This window comes from Paramormyrops kingsleyae, chromosome 8 (assembly GCF_048594095.1).
Source record: "Paramormyrops kingsleyae isolate MSU_618 chromosome 8, PKINGS_0.4, whole genome shotgun sequence".
NCBI classification, from domain to species: Eukaryota; Metazoa; Chordata; class Actinopteri; order Osteoglossiformes; family Mormyridae; genus Paramormyrops; species Paramormyrops kingsleyae.
The window spans coordinates 28824506-28838505 of NC_132804.1; the positions used below are offsets into that span (position 1 = coordinate 28824506).

At 42.6% G+C, this 14000-nt stretch overlaps 1 protein-coding gene across 4 annotated transcripts in view; it reads right to left on the bottom strand.

Annotated features, from left to right (window-relative positions):
* Window positions 1–13975, bottom strand: part of LOC111856193 (cyclin-dependent kinase 17-like) — a 28751-nt gene extending 14776 nt beyond the window's left edge. Inside the window, exons 1-3 of one of the 4 annotated variants that reach the window (XR_002841072.2) lie at window positions 13855–13974; window positions 5164–5322; window positions 3402–3581 (exon numbers count right to left, since the gene is read on the bottom strand). Coding sequence is in view for 3 of the 4 variants with exons in the window: in XM_023835944.2 (XP_023691712.1) it covers window positions 3402–3581; window positions 5164–5293 (310 nt within the window). In the remaining variant the exon portion in view is untranslated. Of the gene's footprint in view, window positions 1–3401; window positions 3582–5163; window positions 5323–13854 lie in introns of all 4 variants that reach the window. The other 3 variants (XM_023835944.2, XM_023835942.2, XM_023835943.2) reach the window with 3 other exon arrangements.
* Window positions 13976–14000: the final 25 nt, after the last annotated feature.

Sequence of the window (14000 nt, forward strand, 5' to 3'; positions counted from 1 at the left end):
GCACACATAAGTATACATACAAACACAGATACCACATGTATATACTAACAATCGCACCAGTAACCAAGAGAACAAGTCAGAAATGACTGAATGCTATTCATAAAGCACAGAGGTACAGCCAGCCAGGCAGACTCCCTCCCCCTTCTATACTATCCATTCTCTCTCCATTCTCTTCCTCCTTCCATCTGGTCTTCCATTCCCTCCACACCCTCAAAATGTATTTATATGCTTAATGTCCATCCATCGTATGTAGCACTTCTGATGCCCCAGAAATGTATGTCTTGACGGCGTACGACACTGTGATCCCACACGCCCAGCTCATGTCTCCATGTTGGCACGTGTCAGCGCATGCAGGCAAGAATACAGGCCAGTGGAGTGCCAGGTGCAGCAACTCCGCCAGGCCGTATTAGCAGGGGATACTCCAGTGGAGTGCACCTAATGCAGTGCGTGGCCCCCATCCAACACTCCACAGCAGGTTAGAGACACCCAGGGGGCTGATCCTGATCTAAGAGCTGATCTGGAGTCAGCGCATTGCTTCAGCAGACGTCCGTTCCTTCACCCTCCTCATGACTGATTGGCCAGGGTTGGTCCTTTGCCTTGCTAATGACTTCAGAAGCATTACAAACCTGAAAGTATTCCCTAGTCACACACCCCACCTCCTGTACCTGGAAGGGACTGTAAACAATCAGGACTACAGCTGTGAAGAGAAGAGAGGCTAAGCAAACAGACCTCTCTCTCATTAAACTCCAGCAGCTAAATGCTGGCACTGTGTATGCTTGCATAATCCAGCCTCTCAAGTGTGTTAAATATCAAATATATAAGGAAAACTTATACTGACAAGTAGCACCTTCTTAATATATTGCAGTGGCCACACCAACCAACAGCCGTACCTCCAAAAGGTCCTGCGTGAAAGCCACATTTATGAAACGTTGGGCAGAAAGTCATTTCACATACACATCTCGTTCAGCGAGACCTTTCGATGTGGTGCATTCTGGCCCTTGCAGCAACACTACCAGCCAGCACCACCAGGGGGCGCTTTGTACTAAGAAGGGCCCAGCTTAAACAAATGACGATGCCTGCCACACTTGCGGAGCAGCAGTCAGTAGTCACAGCTTCACAGTTTTCTGCCTTATGCAGTAACAGTCCTGGTCAGAAGGTGTCCTACATTGAGGCAATGGGTGAGTCTGCCCATCTATCAAATCGAAAAAAAAAAATTACATTCAGTTTTTCACATCTAGCAGATGCTAACAAATTATAACAAGTTGTGCATTAATTAAAAATCTTTTTATCTGAGGCAAACAGCCATGACTGAGCCTGACACACGGCCAAGGACGGACACGCACCAAGCCGCGGCCGAGCGATACAGCTGACGCAGCTGAGAAGCGTCCATCTTTTCACCTTGACGGCACCACAACACACAGGAAGTTTATTCCGGCAGCACAGAGGAGTAGCAGCAAAAGCAGGCCAGGGGAGCGCTGGGGAAAGCAGCTAGCAGGGATGCTAAGGAAGTAGGCTGGCAGAGAACAGCTCTATCAAGAGACCTGGCATGATTATCATCATGAACTGCATTCAAATGCAAATTTATATTCAAAGTGGAATAAAAACACACATCCATTAAAAGTGTCTGCTACACAGCTAAGAACGTAAACACAAAATAGCACTAAAAACCATAAAATACTACCTGTATAACATGTAACCTTCATATCCCAAATTCTTTTTATATATAAAAAACTAAGGTAGACTCTTAAATGCCAATCTTAATGATTGAACTGACAAGATATACTAATAGTGAACAGTTGTAATAGCAGAATAAGTATTTCCCAGGTCAACAGCACCAATAACTTCACATGAATGTACGTAACTGTCTTTGCCATGTGGCTCCAGAAAATTTAGCTACAGGTAAAGCAGGCCTGCTGCTAGTTATGTTGGGAATCGTACATTTCTGAGTCATTCACCAATGAAAAGGGTCAGAATGTGACCGTTCCAGTAAATAACCAGCGGGGAGAAAATGATACATGTAGAGTTTCGCCCTCAACAAATGGCAACATGATGCAAAAAGCCAAGTTACCACTGCATTGATTTTATTTAATCCAACTAAGCCAGTATCCAATGGAAATCCGATGGAAAAGCTGAAAGCATCAAAAATGACAAACCTATGACAAATAACACTGAGAACGCAAAAATACCCAGCTCAGAAAAGCTAATAAAATAATAATAATAATAATCCTCCCCAGTTCCAGGCCAACAAGGTAAATGAGACACTAATCAGAGTGAACACAGTGATTCAGAAAAAAGAGACAGGAAATGAAAGGGACACACACCATTACTATGATCATCCTCACTACCGTTCCTTTAATTTTGTACTTAATACTGATGTTTAATACCACCACTCAAGTTTTGCCAGTATTGTCACACATACACATCAGCTGCTTCAGCTACAATGCTGAGCCTCAGTTCACTTTCATCAAACAAAGAAATGTAAAACACACAGTTTACACCAGTGTTTTCCAGCCCAGTCCTTAGGGGCCCCTCAGACCCCTCAGACAACTGATATTTTTGCTCCCTCCCAGCTCTTACATACTTGTACCAAGTATTCTGTGTTCTTGACTGCTTGGTTAAGGTGTGCTGGGAACTGGGAGGAAGCAAAAATGTGGCCTGCCTGAGGGTCCTACTGGATTATGTGCTCTAGGTGAATGGCATCAACAACCATCAGGAATTGCAGCCATTACAGAATTGCAGATACTCACCACTGCGACAGTCCCTAAGCCTGGCAAGGCCTTCTTACCATGCTTATACACTAACTGCTTTGCAGCTAATGTGATTGGTGCGTGATCGGGGGCTACGCCAAGCCTCGGAATCGGGGTAATTAAGGACAAGGATTTAACGCAAATGACAGGGAACAGTCCCAAGTCCCAGCATGCACCTGGTATTACACCCTCAGAAAACATACCAAGTCGCACCAGTCACAGGAATGCTCAGTGTTATTAATAGATAACTGCATAGAAGTGAGATTCAAGCTATAAAACACTTAGGAACCACATGCAGTGAAACAGATGTTCTGTTAATATGCTGTTAAATAAAAATATTTGGAATGTTGCAGGCAGCAAATGCTCAGTAAATGGAGCCTTTTGTGGTTTTACTGTATTACTTATTTTAGATTAAGGAATTATTGTGAGATGTTTATTTATTTTACTCCAGTGTTATTAACTAATTATAAAGATGGCCAATGGATGCTGCCAGTGTTTCCTGTTACATGAAATATGGTTTTATGTCATGTTTTTGGTGAAATGATTGTCTCGTGACATACCAATATATCACCTTGAGAGAGGCAGAGAAGGAGAGAGCGAGAGAGAGAGAGGGATAACGGCAACCAGAGAGAGAGAAAGACAGAGAGGGTTCACCGAGAGATCCGGTCCTGTAGAGGTTCAGCTGGGAGCGCTCCAGCACACCCCTGGGGTCCCGGCGCAGGGCTGTTCGTCCCAGGTGACCTGCATACTGACGCAGGAAGGAGGGGGCGCTGTGCGAGGCAGGGTGTGAGGAGGGGCACAGGGTGGGTCGTAAGGCAGGACAAACCACCGGATCTGAGAGAGAGAGAGAGAGAGAGGGTGGAGAGCAGGAAGGGGGTGTGAAGTTTAAGGAGCAGACAAGCAGAGAACGGGAAGGTCTGTAGGCAGTGAGAGCGGAGGAACAGCAGGGACCACCAGAGAGACAGACAGAAGCATGGGGAGGAGTGGATGTGAAGATTAAGGCTCTCGCATCAAGCTTGACTGATTTCATTTCAGCTCGCTTTGAAAACCTCGTACTCTCATGCGCTTCCATTAGTCGTCTTCCCTGTCAGCAGGCAGGTAGCCGACAGCCCGAGCAAAAAACTCACTTCACGCCCTGGTCAAAGGATCTCTCTGACTGCAGCTGAGCTCCTCTTCGGAGGTGCTGATTGTGTGATTTCACCTCTGTGATGCCAACCAGCTTCTGGATTGATTGGCATTTGCAAATCGGCCTTCCGCACGATTAATCTCATCGAATGAAGCAAGATTGCCAGGGAACATCTCCACCAGTGTCTCTAAAATCCACCAGGCTGCCTTTCAAGGACTGCATCCTGGGTTATACAGCCTAATAAAGATTTCATTTAAATTTAAAGCAATGTTTCTCAACCAAGTTTTCAGTAAGGGTCCTCGGTAAGGGAGCTGGGAGGGAGCAAAAACGTGGACCATCTGAGGTTTCCTGAGGAACACTGACTTAGAGACATACTTCACCACCGACTGCTTGCAAATGTGAGCCTCCACAGACGGTCACTCCAGTCAACGTTGTCATCAGATCCAGCATCACACATCTGATACAAATTTACTATCCCAAGTAATACGATTTAAAATAAACATCTCGTCATTAAATGGATGACAGTGGGTGGCAGTCATTAGCAATTAAGAATTTTGTGCTGTGCCCAAAATTAATTGAAAATCTGTAGTATAAACAAATCAAAGCTTGCATTTTAACTTCTTTTTTTTTCTTCCCAAGAGTCCAGGAAATAATTTATCCACACAACGTTATTTTTTTCTCCAATCACATAATGAAGATAATAAATCTCTCATGCTGAGCAGAAGTAATGCATGCTGCTTCCTCCTCTAGCCAAACTACCCGCAGCCATTCTAGCGGCAAACTTACTCGATACGATACCTCTGGGCCAAACTCAAATCTGCTTCCATTTGCGAGGGCAGTCCAAGTCAGAATCTAACTAAAAGGAGTGATTCAGCAGTTTTCAGGACAAGAACAAACAGCCGTATGCTTGGAATGCCAGGATGAGACGGTGTCCCACAAGAGACCCATGTGATACCTCGGTATGGTATTTCCAGGACCCTCTTTCTCATAGATGGAGGTTTGGCTAAACATGTAAGCAGTGGCAAAGTTTACCACCACTCAAGCAATGCAATGCTTGGGGTCCCCTGTTGACCACAAACAGTCACTACACTAAATATTAAATATACTGTATGTGTACCATTAAACATATCTGTACCTTATTTAGGTGATGCTGAAGCAGCATGTTCTGCTAACCAGCTAGCTACCATCTTCTAACTGTACTCACTGTAAAATAAAAGTTATTTATTTACATTTTGAAACATATGAGGAGGGGGGGGCCCAGATAGAATGAGCCCCCAGGGGATGGCTTACCCGAGGCTTGGGGAAGGGGTGGGTCCTCGGGTGGGGCCGACTCCGTCTGTTCGTCCAGCGGCTCGTCTGTGGGTCTGGGGCCACGCAGCGACATGGATAGGCGCCTCTTGATGACTTTAATCCTGTCCATCCCATCAGCACCTGCAATGGGCCCCGGGCCTGCAAAGGTGTGCAGGAAAGGCAAACGAGTCACGGACGAGTCACGGGCGAGTCACTGACAGGAGCGATCAGTCAATACAGCAACTCGCATCGATTAGAATATGAGCAACACAAGTACGTGTGGCTTTACACTGGTATTTCTTTCCATTTTAATCAGCAGTAGTATCTTTAGTATCTGAGTCAAGCATGCAATTAATTTACTGGGCTAAAACAGGAAAACTATACAAATAAATTGCTCTTTTTTTTGCTGCTACAGCGGTTTAATATGATTTATTTGCATTATTCTGAACTCCACCTGCATTTACTTTCTGTATTTCTACCTCCCAAGTGATGTGCATCTATTACTCTGGTATGATGATCATCTATTACTCTCATGTGACGTGCATCTATTACTCTGGTATGATGATCATCTATTACTCTAATGTGACGTGCATCTATTACTCTGGTATGATGATCATCTATTACTCTCATGTGACGTGCATCTATTACTCTGGTATGATGATCATCTATTACTCTCATGTGACGTGCATCTATTACTCTGGTATGATGATCATCTATTACTCTAATGTGACGTGCATCTATTACTCTGGTATGATGATCATCTATTACTCTCATGTGACGTGCATCTATTACTCTGGTATGATGATCATCTATTACTCTCATGTGACGTGCATCTATTACTCTGGTATGATGATCATTTATTACTCTCATGTGATTCTCTGTATTTCTGATATCTGTATTTCAAAGATTTTATTGAAACATCCCTGAACAGCACACCAGCGCACACAGATTTTGTATCAAAAGCAAGACATTTTAAATATCAATTTCAATATTAGAATTTTTGCCACCTAAAAAGTTCAACCAGCTATTTACGTCTCACATTTCTTTGCAGTACGCAGCCCTAGATTAGCATTCGGAGAATGGCTGTATTTATTTGTTGTAAACGGGGATCATTGCCTTGATCATTACGAAGTCTAATTAATAGTTATAGCACATCAAGCATAATGTAGTCAAAATTAAACAAGGTGGTCATTAAATAAATTCAAACGACCAAGAATCACAAAATGAGTTTGATATCAAAGATTCACCCAATTAATCATCAATGTAGATGCAGTTCTTCAGACACCATCAGAACCTCATTGCCAGTGTTGAGTACAAGACCAGATCAAGGCATCACAAGAAAAAAAAATCCAGTGTTCTGTCTTCAAACATAATTTACATACATAATTTACTCATACCATTTGGCTATGGTGTGTTTGTGCAGTAGGGTCCTTTTACAGTATGAATGATGGGGTTAGTGGAGAGAATTGTGTTGTCATCTCAGCTCTGTCAGAATTACTGCAATGCTGTTTCTGCAGCCAGTGGGTCCCACACACTCATCACAGCAGTGCTTCACAGTGCTCAGCTCTCATGGGGTTTTTACTGGGCAGCAGAAGAAAATTATCTCTATTTGTGAAAATATATAGCAAATTGTCTAGCGCTGCAGCATATTAAGGGGAGAGAGGGAAGCAGGAGGGATCGGTGTTGGAAGAGCTGGACATAACCCTGATGGAAGAGGGATGGTTTCTTTGAGCACCATAACGCCCTTGCTAGTACGCTCAAGATAAGGGTCTGTGGTCAGTTTAAAAAAAAATCAATGGAATCACGTGCTGTAAGAGGGCGAACTGAGAATCTGTCAGTGAACGAATTACACGTGGGAAATAAAGAGAGTATGGAGGTATTGTTTAAATGGGACAGTACACTTTGATATTGCTAAAGTTTGCAACTACTACATATTTTGATTCAAAAATTGTGTCCTAGTGAATAGACAAATCACACGGATGAGAAATGTTACCACAGAACTAAAATCAGATTGCTAACACTTAACATAATCACAGAATGTCCATGGACATGGATTACCGGATGGGATTTCCAGACTGGACTGGAAGGAAGTTTTGTCTTTCTACATCAATCTGAAGATGATGTAAATAGATCTCATGTATAGATAAGTATGCATCAAGCTGAATCAATGAATCAGTTACAAATGGTTTTTGGCCATCTGCACTGGTCTGCAGCAAACATCAGCAGCGTTAATTAGGCTGCTCAAAACAATGCAGACGAGCTCAGCTGTAAAAACCCAGATGAATTTTCTACTGGGAAATTCTGCTGGAATTTCCTCTAAAATAAGCTAGGCTCCTGTCATTTTAAGCCCCATCTTAATGAAACTTAAGTAAAATGTCACCTTCTTTTGTCTAAACAATAAGGCAATAGGACAATAAGGTTTATCAAAGTATACAAAAAAAAATACGACTAATCAAAGGTCCTCCTCATTTTCATTCGTATTGCATCATTCTTAATTATTTACAAAATTGCATGTGGCCCCTGTTCTTCAAAGCCCTTCCTGGCTCTCAGTTTGACTTTAATTCAGTTATTTATCCATTTACCCCCCCCCCCCCCAGACTCAGTTACAGCTCTGCTAAGGAGACCCCCTCCCCCATTAGAAGACATGGGTGTCACTGAACAGGAAGACACTTTCCCATTTCTCAGCACTTCTTCACACTGATCTCACTGTGCCCATCATATAACCTGCATACCCTGCAGGCTCTTACATGCTTTCTGATCCAAGAAACCCAAGATTCCATCATTGTTTACTGCAGGGGTGGGGAACCTGTTCCATGGAGGGCCGGTGTGGGTGCAGGTTTTTGGGATGACCTCTCAATCAGCCAATAGCATGGGGTCCTCGGGACTAGAGTCGAGAAGCACTGTTTTATTATTGGCTGATTCAGAGATCATCCCAAAAATCCGCCCCCACACTGGCCTTCCATGACCCAGTCCCCCCCCCGCCCCGGCTTACTAGGATAATTTTGTAACAGAATCATGCCTACAAATATAAATTTAGACAGGTAGCATGCAAATGCAAAAATCTAAAATGCAACCCCCCCCAACCCACTGTTAAATAAATCTTCTAATTCCCTCACACCACCTTGTGTGGTTGGTTTCAATCCTACCCCCACCCTGAATGTGTGGAGGACCCCCTGTGCAGTGCAGGTTTCCTTCTGCAGTCTAAAGACATGCAGTTGACTGAACTGGTGTCTATAAATAGGCCATAGTACATCCTGGGCTGCATGAGGAACACCCCCATGACCCTGCTCTGGATAACCAGCTGGAAAACAGATGGATCTTCTCAAGCTCTATATATGTATATGTGAGATATTACAAAATAATATAATATAATCTTAAGTAACATTAAGATTACAAAGTCAAACCAAGCATGAGCAAATGATGACTCCACAAGCATAAATACTTTATATAAACACTTCACAAGTACAAATAATAGCCAGGATTCCTGCTAGGACATTAAATCATAGTGCAAAAATGGCAGCACCAGCAGCAGATGACAGTAAGTGAAATCAGTGCTTTTATAGCTGCAAAATATGTCAAAGTTACGCAAGCAAAAATGGCATTTGACGTGAACGACGCAAGCGCAATTAAGCCCAATTCCTGGGTATTAATGTACTTCAAAAAAAAGAACAGAGCCAACGGGAACAAGAGTTACATGGGGGGGTCTACTTCTACACTAAAGACAATGCTGAAGCGGGAGCCCCATCTGCTGAGAATTGTGTCAGTGCCCTCAGGCATGCGGAGGACGACTTCGGCTCAAATCGACGAGCCCAGATCCGGCGGCTCTCTCTCGGTTTCTGGGATGCGGGACTTTGCGGCTCTCTGGTACAAGCGGGACCGAAACGAGGTCTGGGTGCCTCTGCATGTCTGAGCGGGACAGAGAGTGAGCCTCAGTGCCGGCGGTCACTCTGAGGAGTGCTGGTAGCAGATTCCTGCGTTGTGCTCTGCCAACAAACAGCTGCCAAACAGGAGGCACAACGGGCGACTGCACTGCAGTGGCCGGCAAAACCAGACATGCCGAAGTACATCTACACATATACGACTGCATGTGCTTTATAATATATAAATATATTAAAGATAGATTCACAAGATGTCAGGATGATGCTGAGGATTTCAATCTCTAAAATCTTGATATGTCTGGAGCAAGCACTATATGTCCGTTGTCATGCAGGCACATGCATTCACACACGCATGTGCACACGCAACACGGACAAAACTGGAGGAGATGCGTGAACGATGTGAGCAGGGCCCAGCATGATGAAGATCATGGTGAAACCAGCTACATGGCATGAGGAAAAAAGGCAAAGGGAGGACAAAGCAGAAGGAGGAGCGAGGAGATAATGGCCCTGGGCTGCCAGAAGCATGACCTGGAGATCAGATTATGGACGGCGCATGGCTGAGATGAGCTGCGTCCTATAGGAAAGGAAAATTAATTCAATAAGGTAAACGGGCAAACCCCAGAGACCCTGTTAAACACAGCAACCCTTAATTCAATCGATGTAGGCGTGCCATTTGATATATTAAACATGCATCATGGCCCAAGGAGAAAGAGTGGAATTTGAGGGCATCCGTTCATCCACATACCAATCGCTGCTGGCTTCTGGAATGTGGCCAAAGTGGCCATCAAGCAGGAATTTAAAAGTGCTCAAACAAAATGGCTTGGTCATAGGGGAGAGGGTCCTACAGCGTCATTCTGATTAGGAACCTCAACCAGTTCCTAGTACAACACTGACTTTTCACTAATAAGTGTAAAAGTGAGGGGTTTAGAATTCAGGGTTCACATTTAGTGTTTTAGAGAACTTTGCATGTTCTCCTCATGTAGAAGATTGTTGCAGGTGGTGCAGGGGCCGGGAATGTGGACGTCACGCGGTTTCTGCTTTGATGGCTAACAGGGACAGTAACCTCTGTGCAAAGTGCATTAGTGAAAATTCACCACAAGTTGACACATACAAACGACAAGACATGCTTTGGTTTTCTAGGGAAACAAAATGTTAAAGGAAATCAATAAATAAAAGAATGGAATTGTGTAAAATAGGACATTTAAGACATACCTTGTCTAAAATTTTAGAATACTTTGTCTTATATGAAATTCAAACAGCTCATTCTCAAAAAAACATATATGGTTTAATTTTTATTCAAGCATAATGTTCAAAACAAGTAATTAATTAATGACTTAAGCAGCAGATATACTAGAACGTCCATGAACTATAATAAAGAAAGGAATATGCAAACAGGAAAGAAAGTTACGTTCCACTGCATAAATAAACAAAAGACAATCAAGCTTAAAGTAACACGAACGGATCGCTTGTGTGAATGAATTCGTATCAAGTGGATTCAATCAATTAGTTACAAATTGGTTCGGGGGTGCAGTAACGGTCTGCATTAACAGCCGACCAGGAAAGGAGTAACTGAAGCTTAATCCAAGCGAAGCAGCCAATTTCAGCTGTCAAAAAACGGGAAATTTCAAGTGGAAAATTCTACTGAAATTTCGACTAGGATGAGCTCGATTCTGTCAGTGGCACCCAGCCTGCCATCTGGATGCTGAACGAGCAATGTAATACAATGCTTAGATATCGATTACAGGCCATCTAGTCATGTAAGGAAATGTCAGAGAACATGGTCAAAATGCAAAAATGTCCCGACCTTTTTTTAAAGGTTTATCCAACAGCGAATATTGACGCTCGCTACGTGCTTGCCTCTCCCATAGGTTACAGTATTTGGCAGGACGGCTTAAGTCAATAGCAAGCCCTAAAACATTTCTCAGAACAACCTTGCACACCACTACAAAAACACATTAGTTGCCGGCGGAGATATATTTCTAACTAGCTAATCAAACTTTACACATGCCAAACTAGCCCGCTAAGCCATCCGATTGCTCCCTGCCGTCCCCCAAAAGGCGTCACGAAACCGCAATAGTGGATCATGGAATGAAATGTTCAGAAGAACGGATGCGCGTTTCCCCACTTACCAGTTTTCGTCTATGTTGCGTGTATTGCCGGTAGATCCGCACTATCGCAAGGAGCCAGGTACCACAGTACTGTACGGTTCGTTACAGTCTACAATGAAAATCCACTGCGACAACTTAACACAGGTCCAGACTGAACCGAACCGTAAAATCGGTAAAAATCCTGTTTCTTTCTACAATGTTGGCGTCCGCTAAACGCCGTGCATCCGATGCCCAACGCAGCTACTTTCCCATTTGTCCGCTGTCGACTGTCAGATTAAAGAGGACAGTCATTCTTGTCGCTGGAAGACCTGAGCAACCAGGCGCAGGATCCCGGCGAATAATACAGCATCACAGGGGAAAGGAGCCTGCGTGAGCCGGGAGTGCCGGTAGGGGGCGGTGTGCTCAGGCGTCCCGCATGCCAGAAACCCTATATTTTCTAAGTGTGTGGAAGTACTTGATCGGGATCAGATATAGCCTCTCCAACTGGTTAAATAAACACCTATTAGTCGATTATAGCACGACTGCTTTTTTTGTTTCCTCCATTCTTCTGGAGTACTGAATTAATAACAGGCTTATCACCGGGCTCATATTCGTCCTCAGCTTTAAGTAATTGGGTTTCTGTTATTAATAGTAATTGAATTCAATTTCTTGCATGTATTTTATAGTACTTTGTGACTGTCAGAAAAAAATGCTTGTTGCTAATTAAATGAATTGCAGTCTCAAGTATACTAGAAAAAAAATATATATAGCCTATTACTGTGATGTAAAGCAGACTTCTTCATAACTGCTCCTAAGAGTTTTCATCTGTAGTGTTGCAGGAAAACATATTTCCATCAAAACACGCAATAATCGATAGATCAATACACTAGCGTAGGCCTATACTTCAAACGTACCAACCCAGAGTTGGTTCCCCATCTCTCCTGGTACTACAACAAAAAAGTTGCTTTAGCTAATAAGGGAAAAGGGACAAACAACAACAACTCACCTGGCATACTAACAAGCACATTAACTGAAATTAAGTTAAGTCATAAAAGACAAACAGTAACCATTTGGATATTGCTCAGCCATCGGAGCCTGGCCTTACAAGGGTTTCTAACAGTACATGTTCCCCAATACAAAGGGGGAAGGCGGCCTGAAGGACCAGCTGAAGGATTTACACAGTGTCTGTCGCCATAGCATAGCATTATTACAGTTCTTAAAATTACCCACAGTACCCCTTCGGCAGAATGGCAAAAGCCATTGCGTTAAATACAGGCCTAATGCACTCAGCCCATCTAATCTAAGCCGTGACCCGTTTACACAATTCGTTTTAACATACATATTAATTTACATTTTCTACACAATACGAGAAAGAGGTCATTCTTAGGGCGGAATGAGAAGTCACACTAATAGAATTTATACAAAATGTGTAATTCCACACACAAACGGTTAAAATTCACATGGCTCTAATTACTCGATTTATCAGATGAAATCCAAGACGATATCGGCAGCTGGTACGAAAAGGTAGTAGAGAGACTGAAAAAATAGTATTACTTAGTATTAAGAAAAATATTACTTGTACAGAATGAAATTAGAAGGACGTGTATTAATGAAACATGCACTTTGCAGTCCCGAGCTAAATGTTCTATAAATCATTAGAATTGCAGTAATGTCTTTAATAATCGTCTTTACTTCCCTCTACTGCCATATCTTGGCTCTACTTTGCCTTACCACTGGTCCCGACAATAGAGCTTGAGAAGTCTTTGTTTTAATGCGATTTCAGGCAAGATAAACGGACTCTTCCTCACATTCCAATAAGCATCAATCTTCTGCCACTTACGCTGGTCAGGGTTGCGGGGTTTGGAAGCTCAGCCTTTCCCTCAGAACAACGGGAGAACAGGCAAACTCCACACACACACACACACACACATACATACATACAGAGGAGGGATTCAAACCTATAATCATGGAAGTACACATGTGCTTATTTATTCCAAAAGATAATTATTGTACATCTATTTAGAATCTGTGCATGTTATTTTATGGAATATACTGTAATTCTTCAATTTTATATGACTTAATTCTGTTTTAAAACCTCACCATCTAAATGACTTTAAACCACTCAAAAATCTTTTTTACCAGACTGAGAGCCAAAAATGCATCCACCTTTACTGCTGCGAAATGTGCCATTTGATGCAAAACACATTGTTTTCGCCGTTTAAATTACTTGTTCTCTATGAGAAACATATTCATTGGCCGCTCAAAAAAATTCCATGTGTCAAAAAATATGAAAAAAATGGGCCTATGAAAATCAAGCACGTGCTGGAGTAAGGTATGCTAGTTTTCGTTACATTTAGTTTAAAGCTCTAAACGTAACTAACAGTTTTGGTTTCATAAAGTCCTTAATTTTTTAAATCAACAATGCATTGGAACCAGTGTAGCAGTCGAAATCTCGATGATTTTAATCGTATAATCTAATTCGCGCTGCCGTATAAAGAAAACATTTTTAATTTCTTTGTCGAATAAATAAATTTGCTAATCATAAGATTTAACCAACCTTTACTGACCTTTTAACAGTTACGAATGTTAAAAATAATTTACCTGAACCCAATGCTATTTTTAAAAGGCCATTTTGATGTTTTCACTATTTAAGAATTGTAAGGAGTTCTCAACTAAATTGCTACGTTTAAATTATACGAATCATGCAAACGACGGATAAACTTAACAATAAACAGCAGACGGTCACTGCAGAGGGGGATCACCCGGTACCTGCAAACCCTGTGACCCACGAAGACCGGAGCTTCCCACATGGGCGCTGCAATCATGATTTGGCTTCTTGGTACGTGCTTTTGGCTGATTGGCGCTAGGGGGC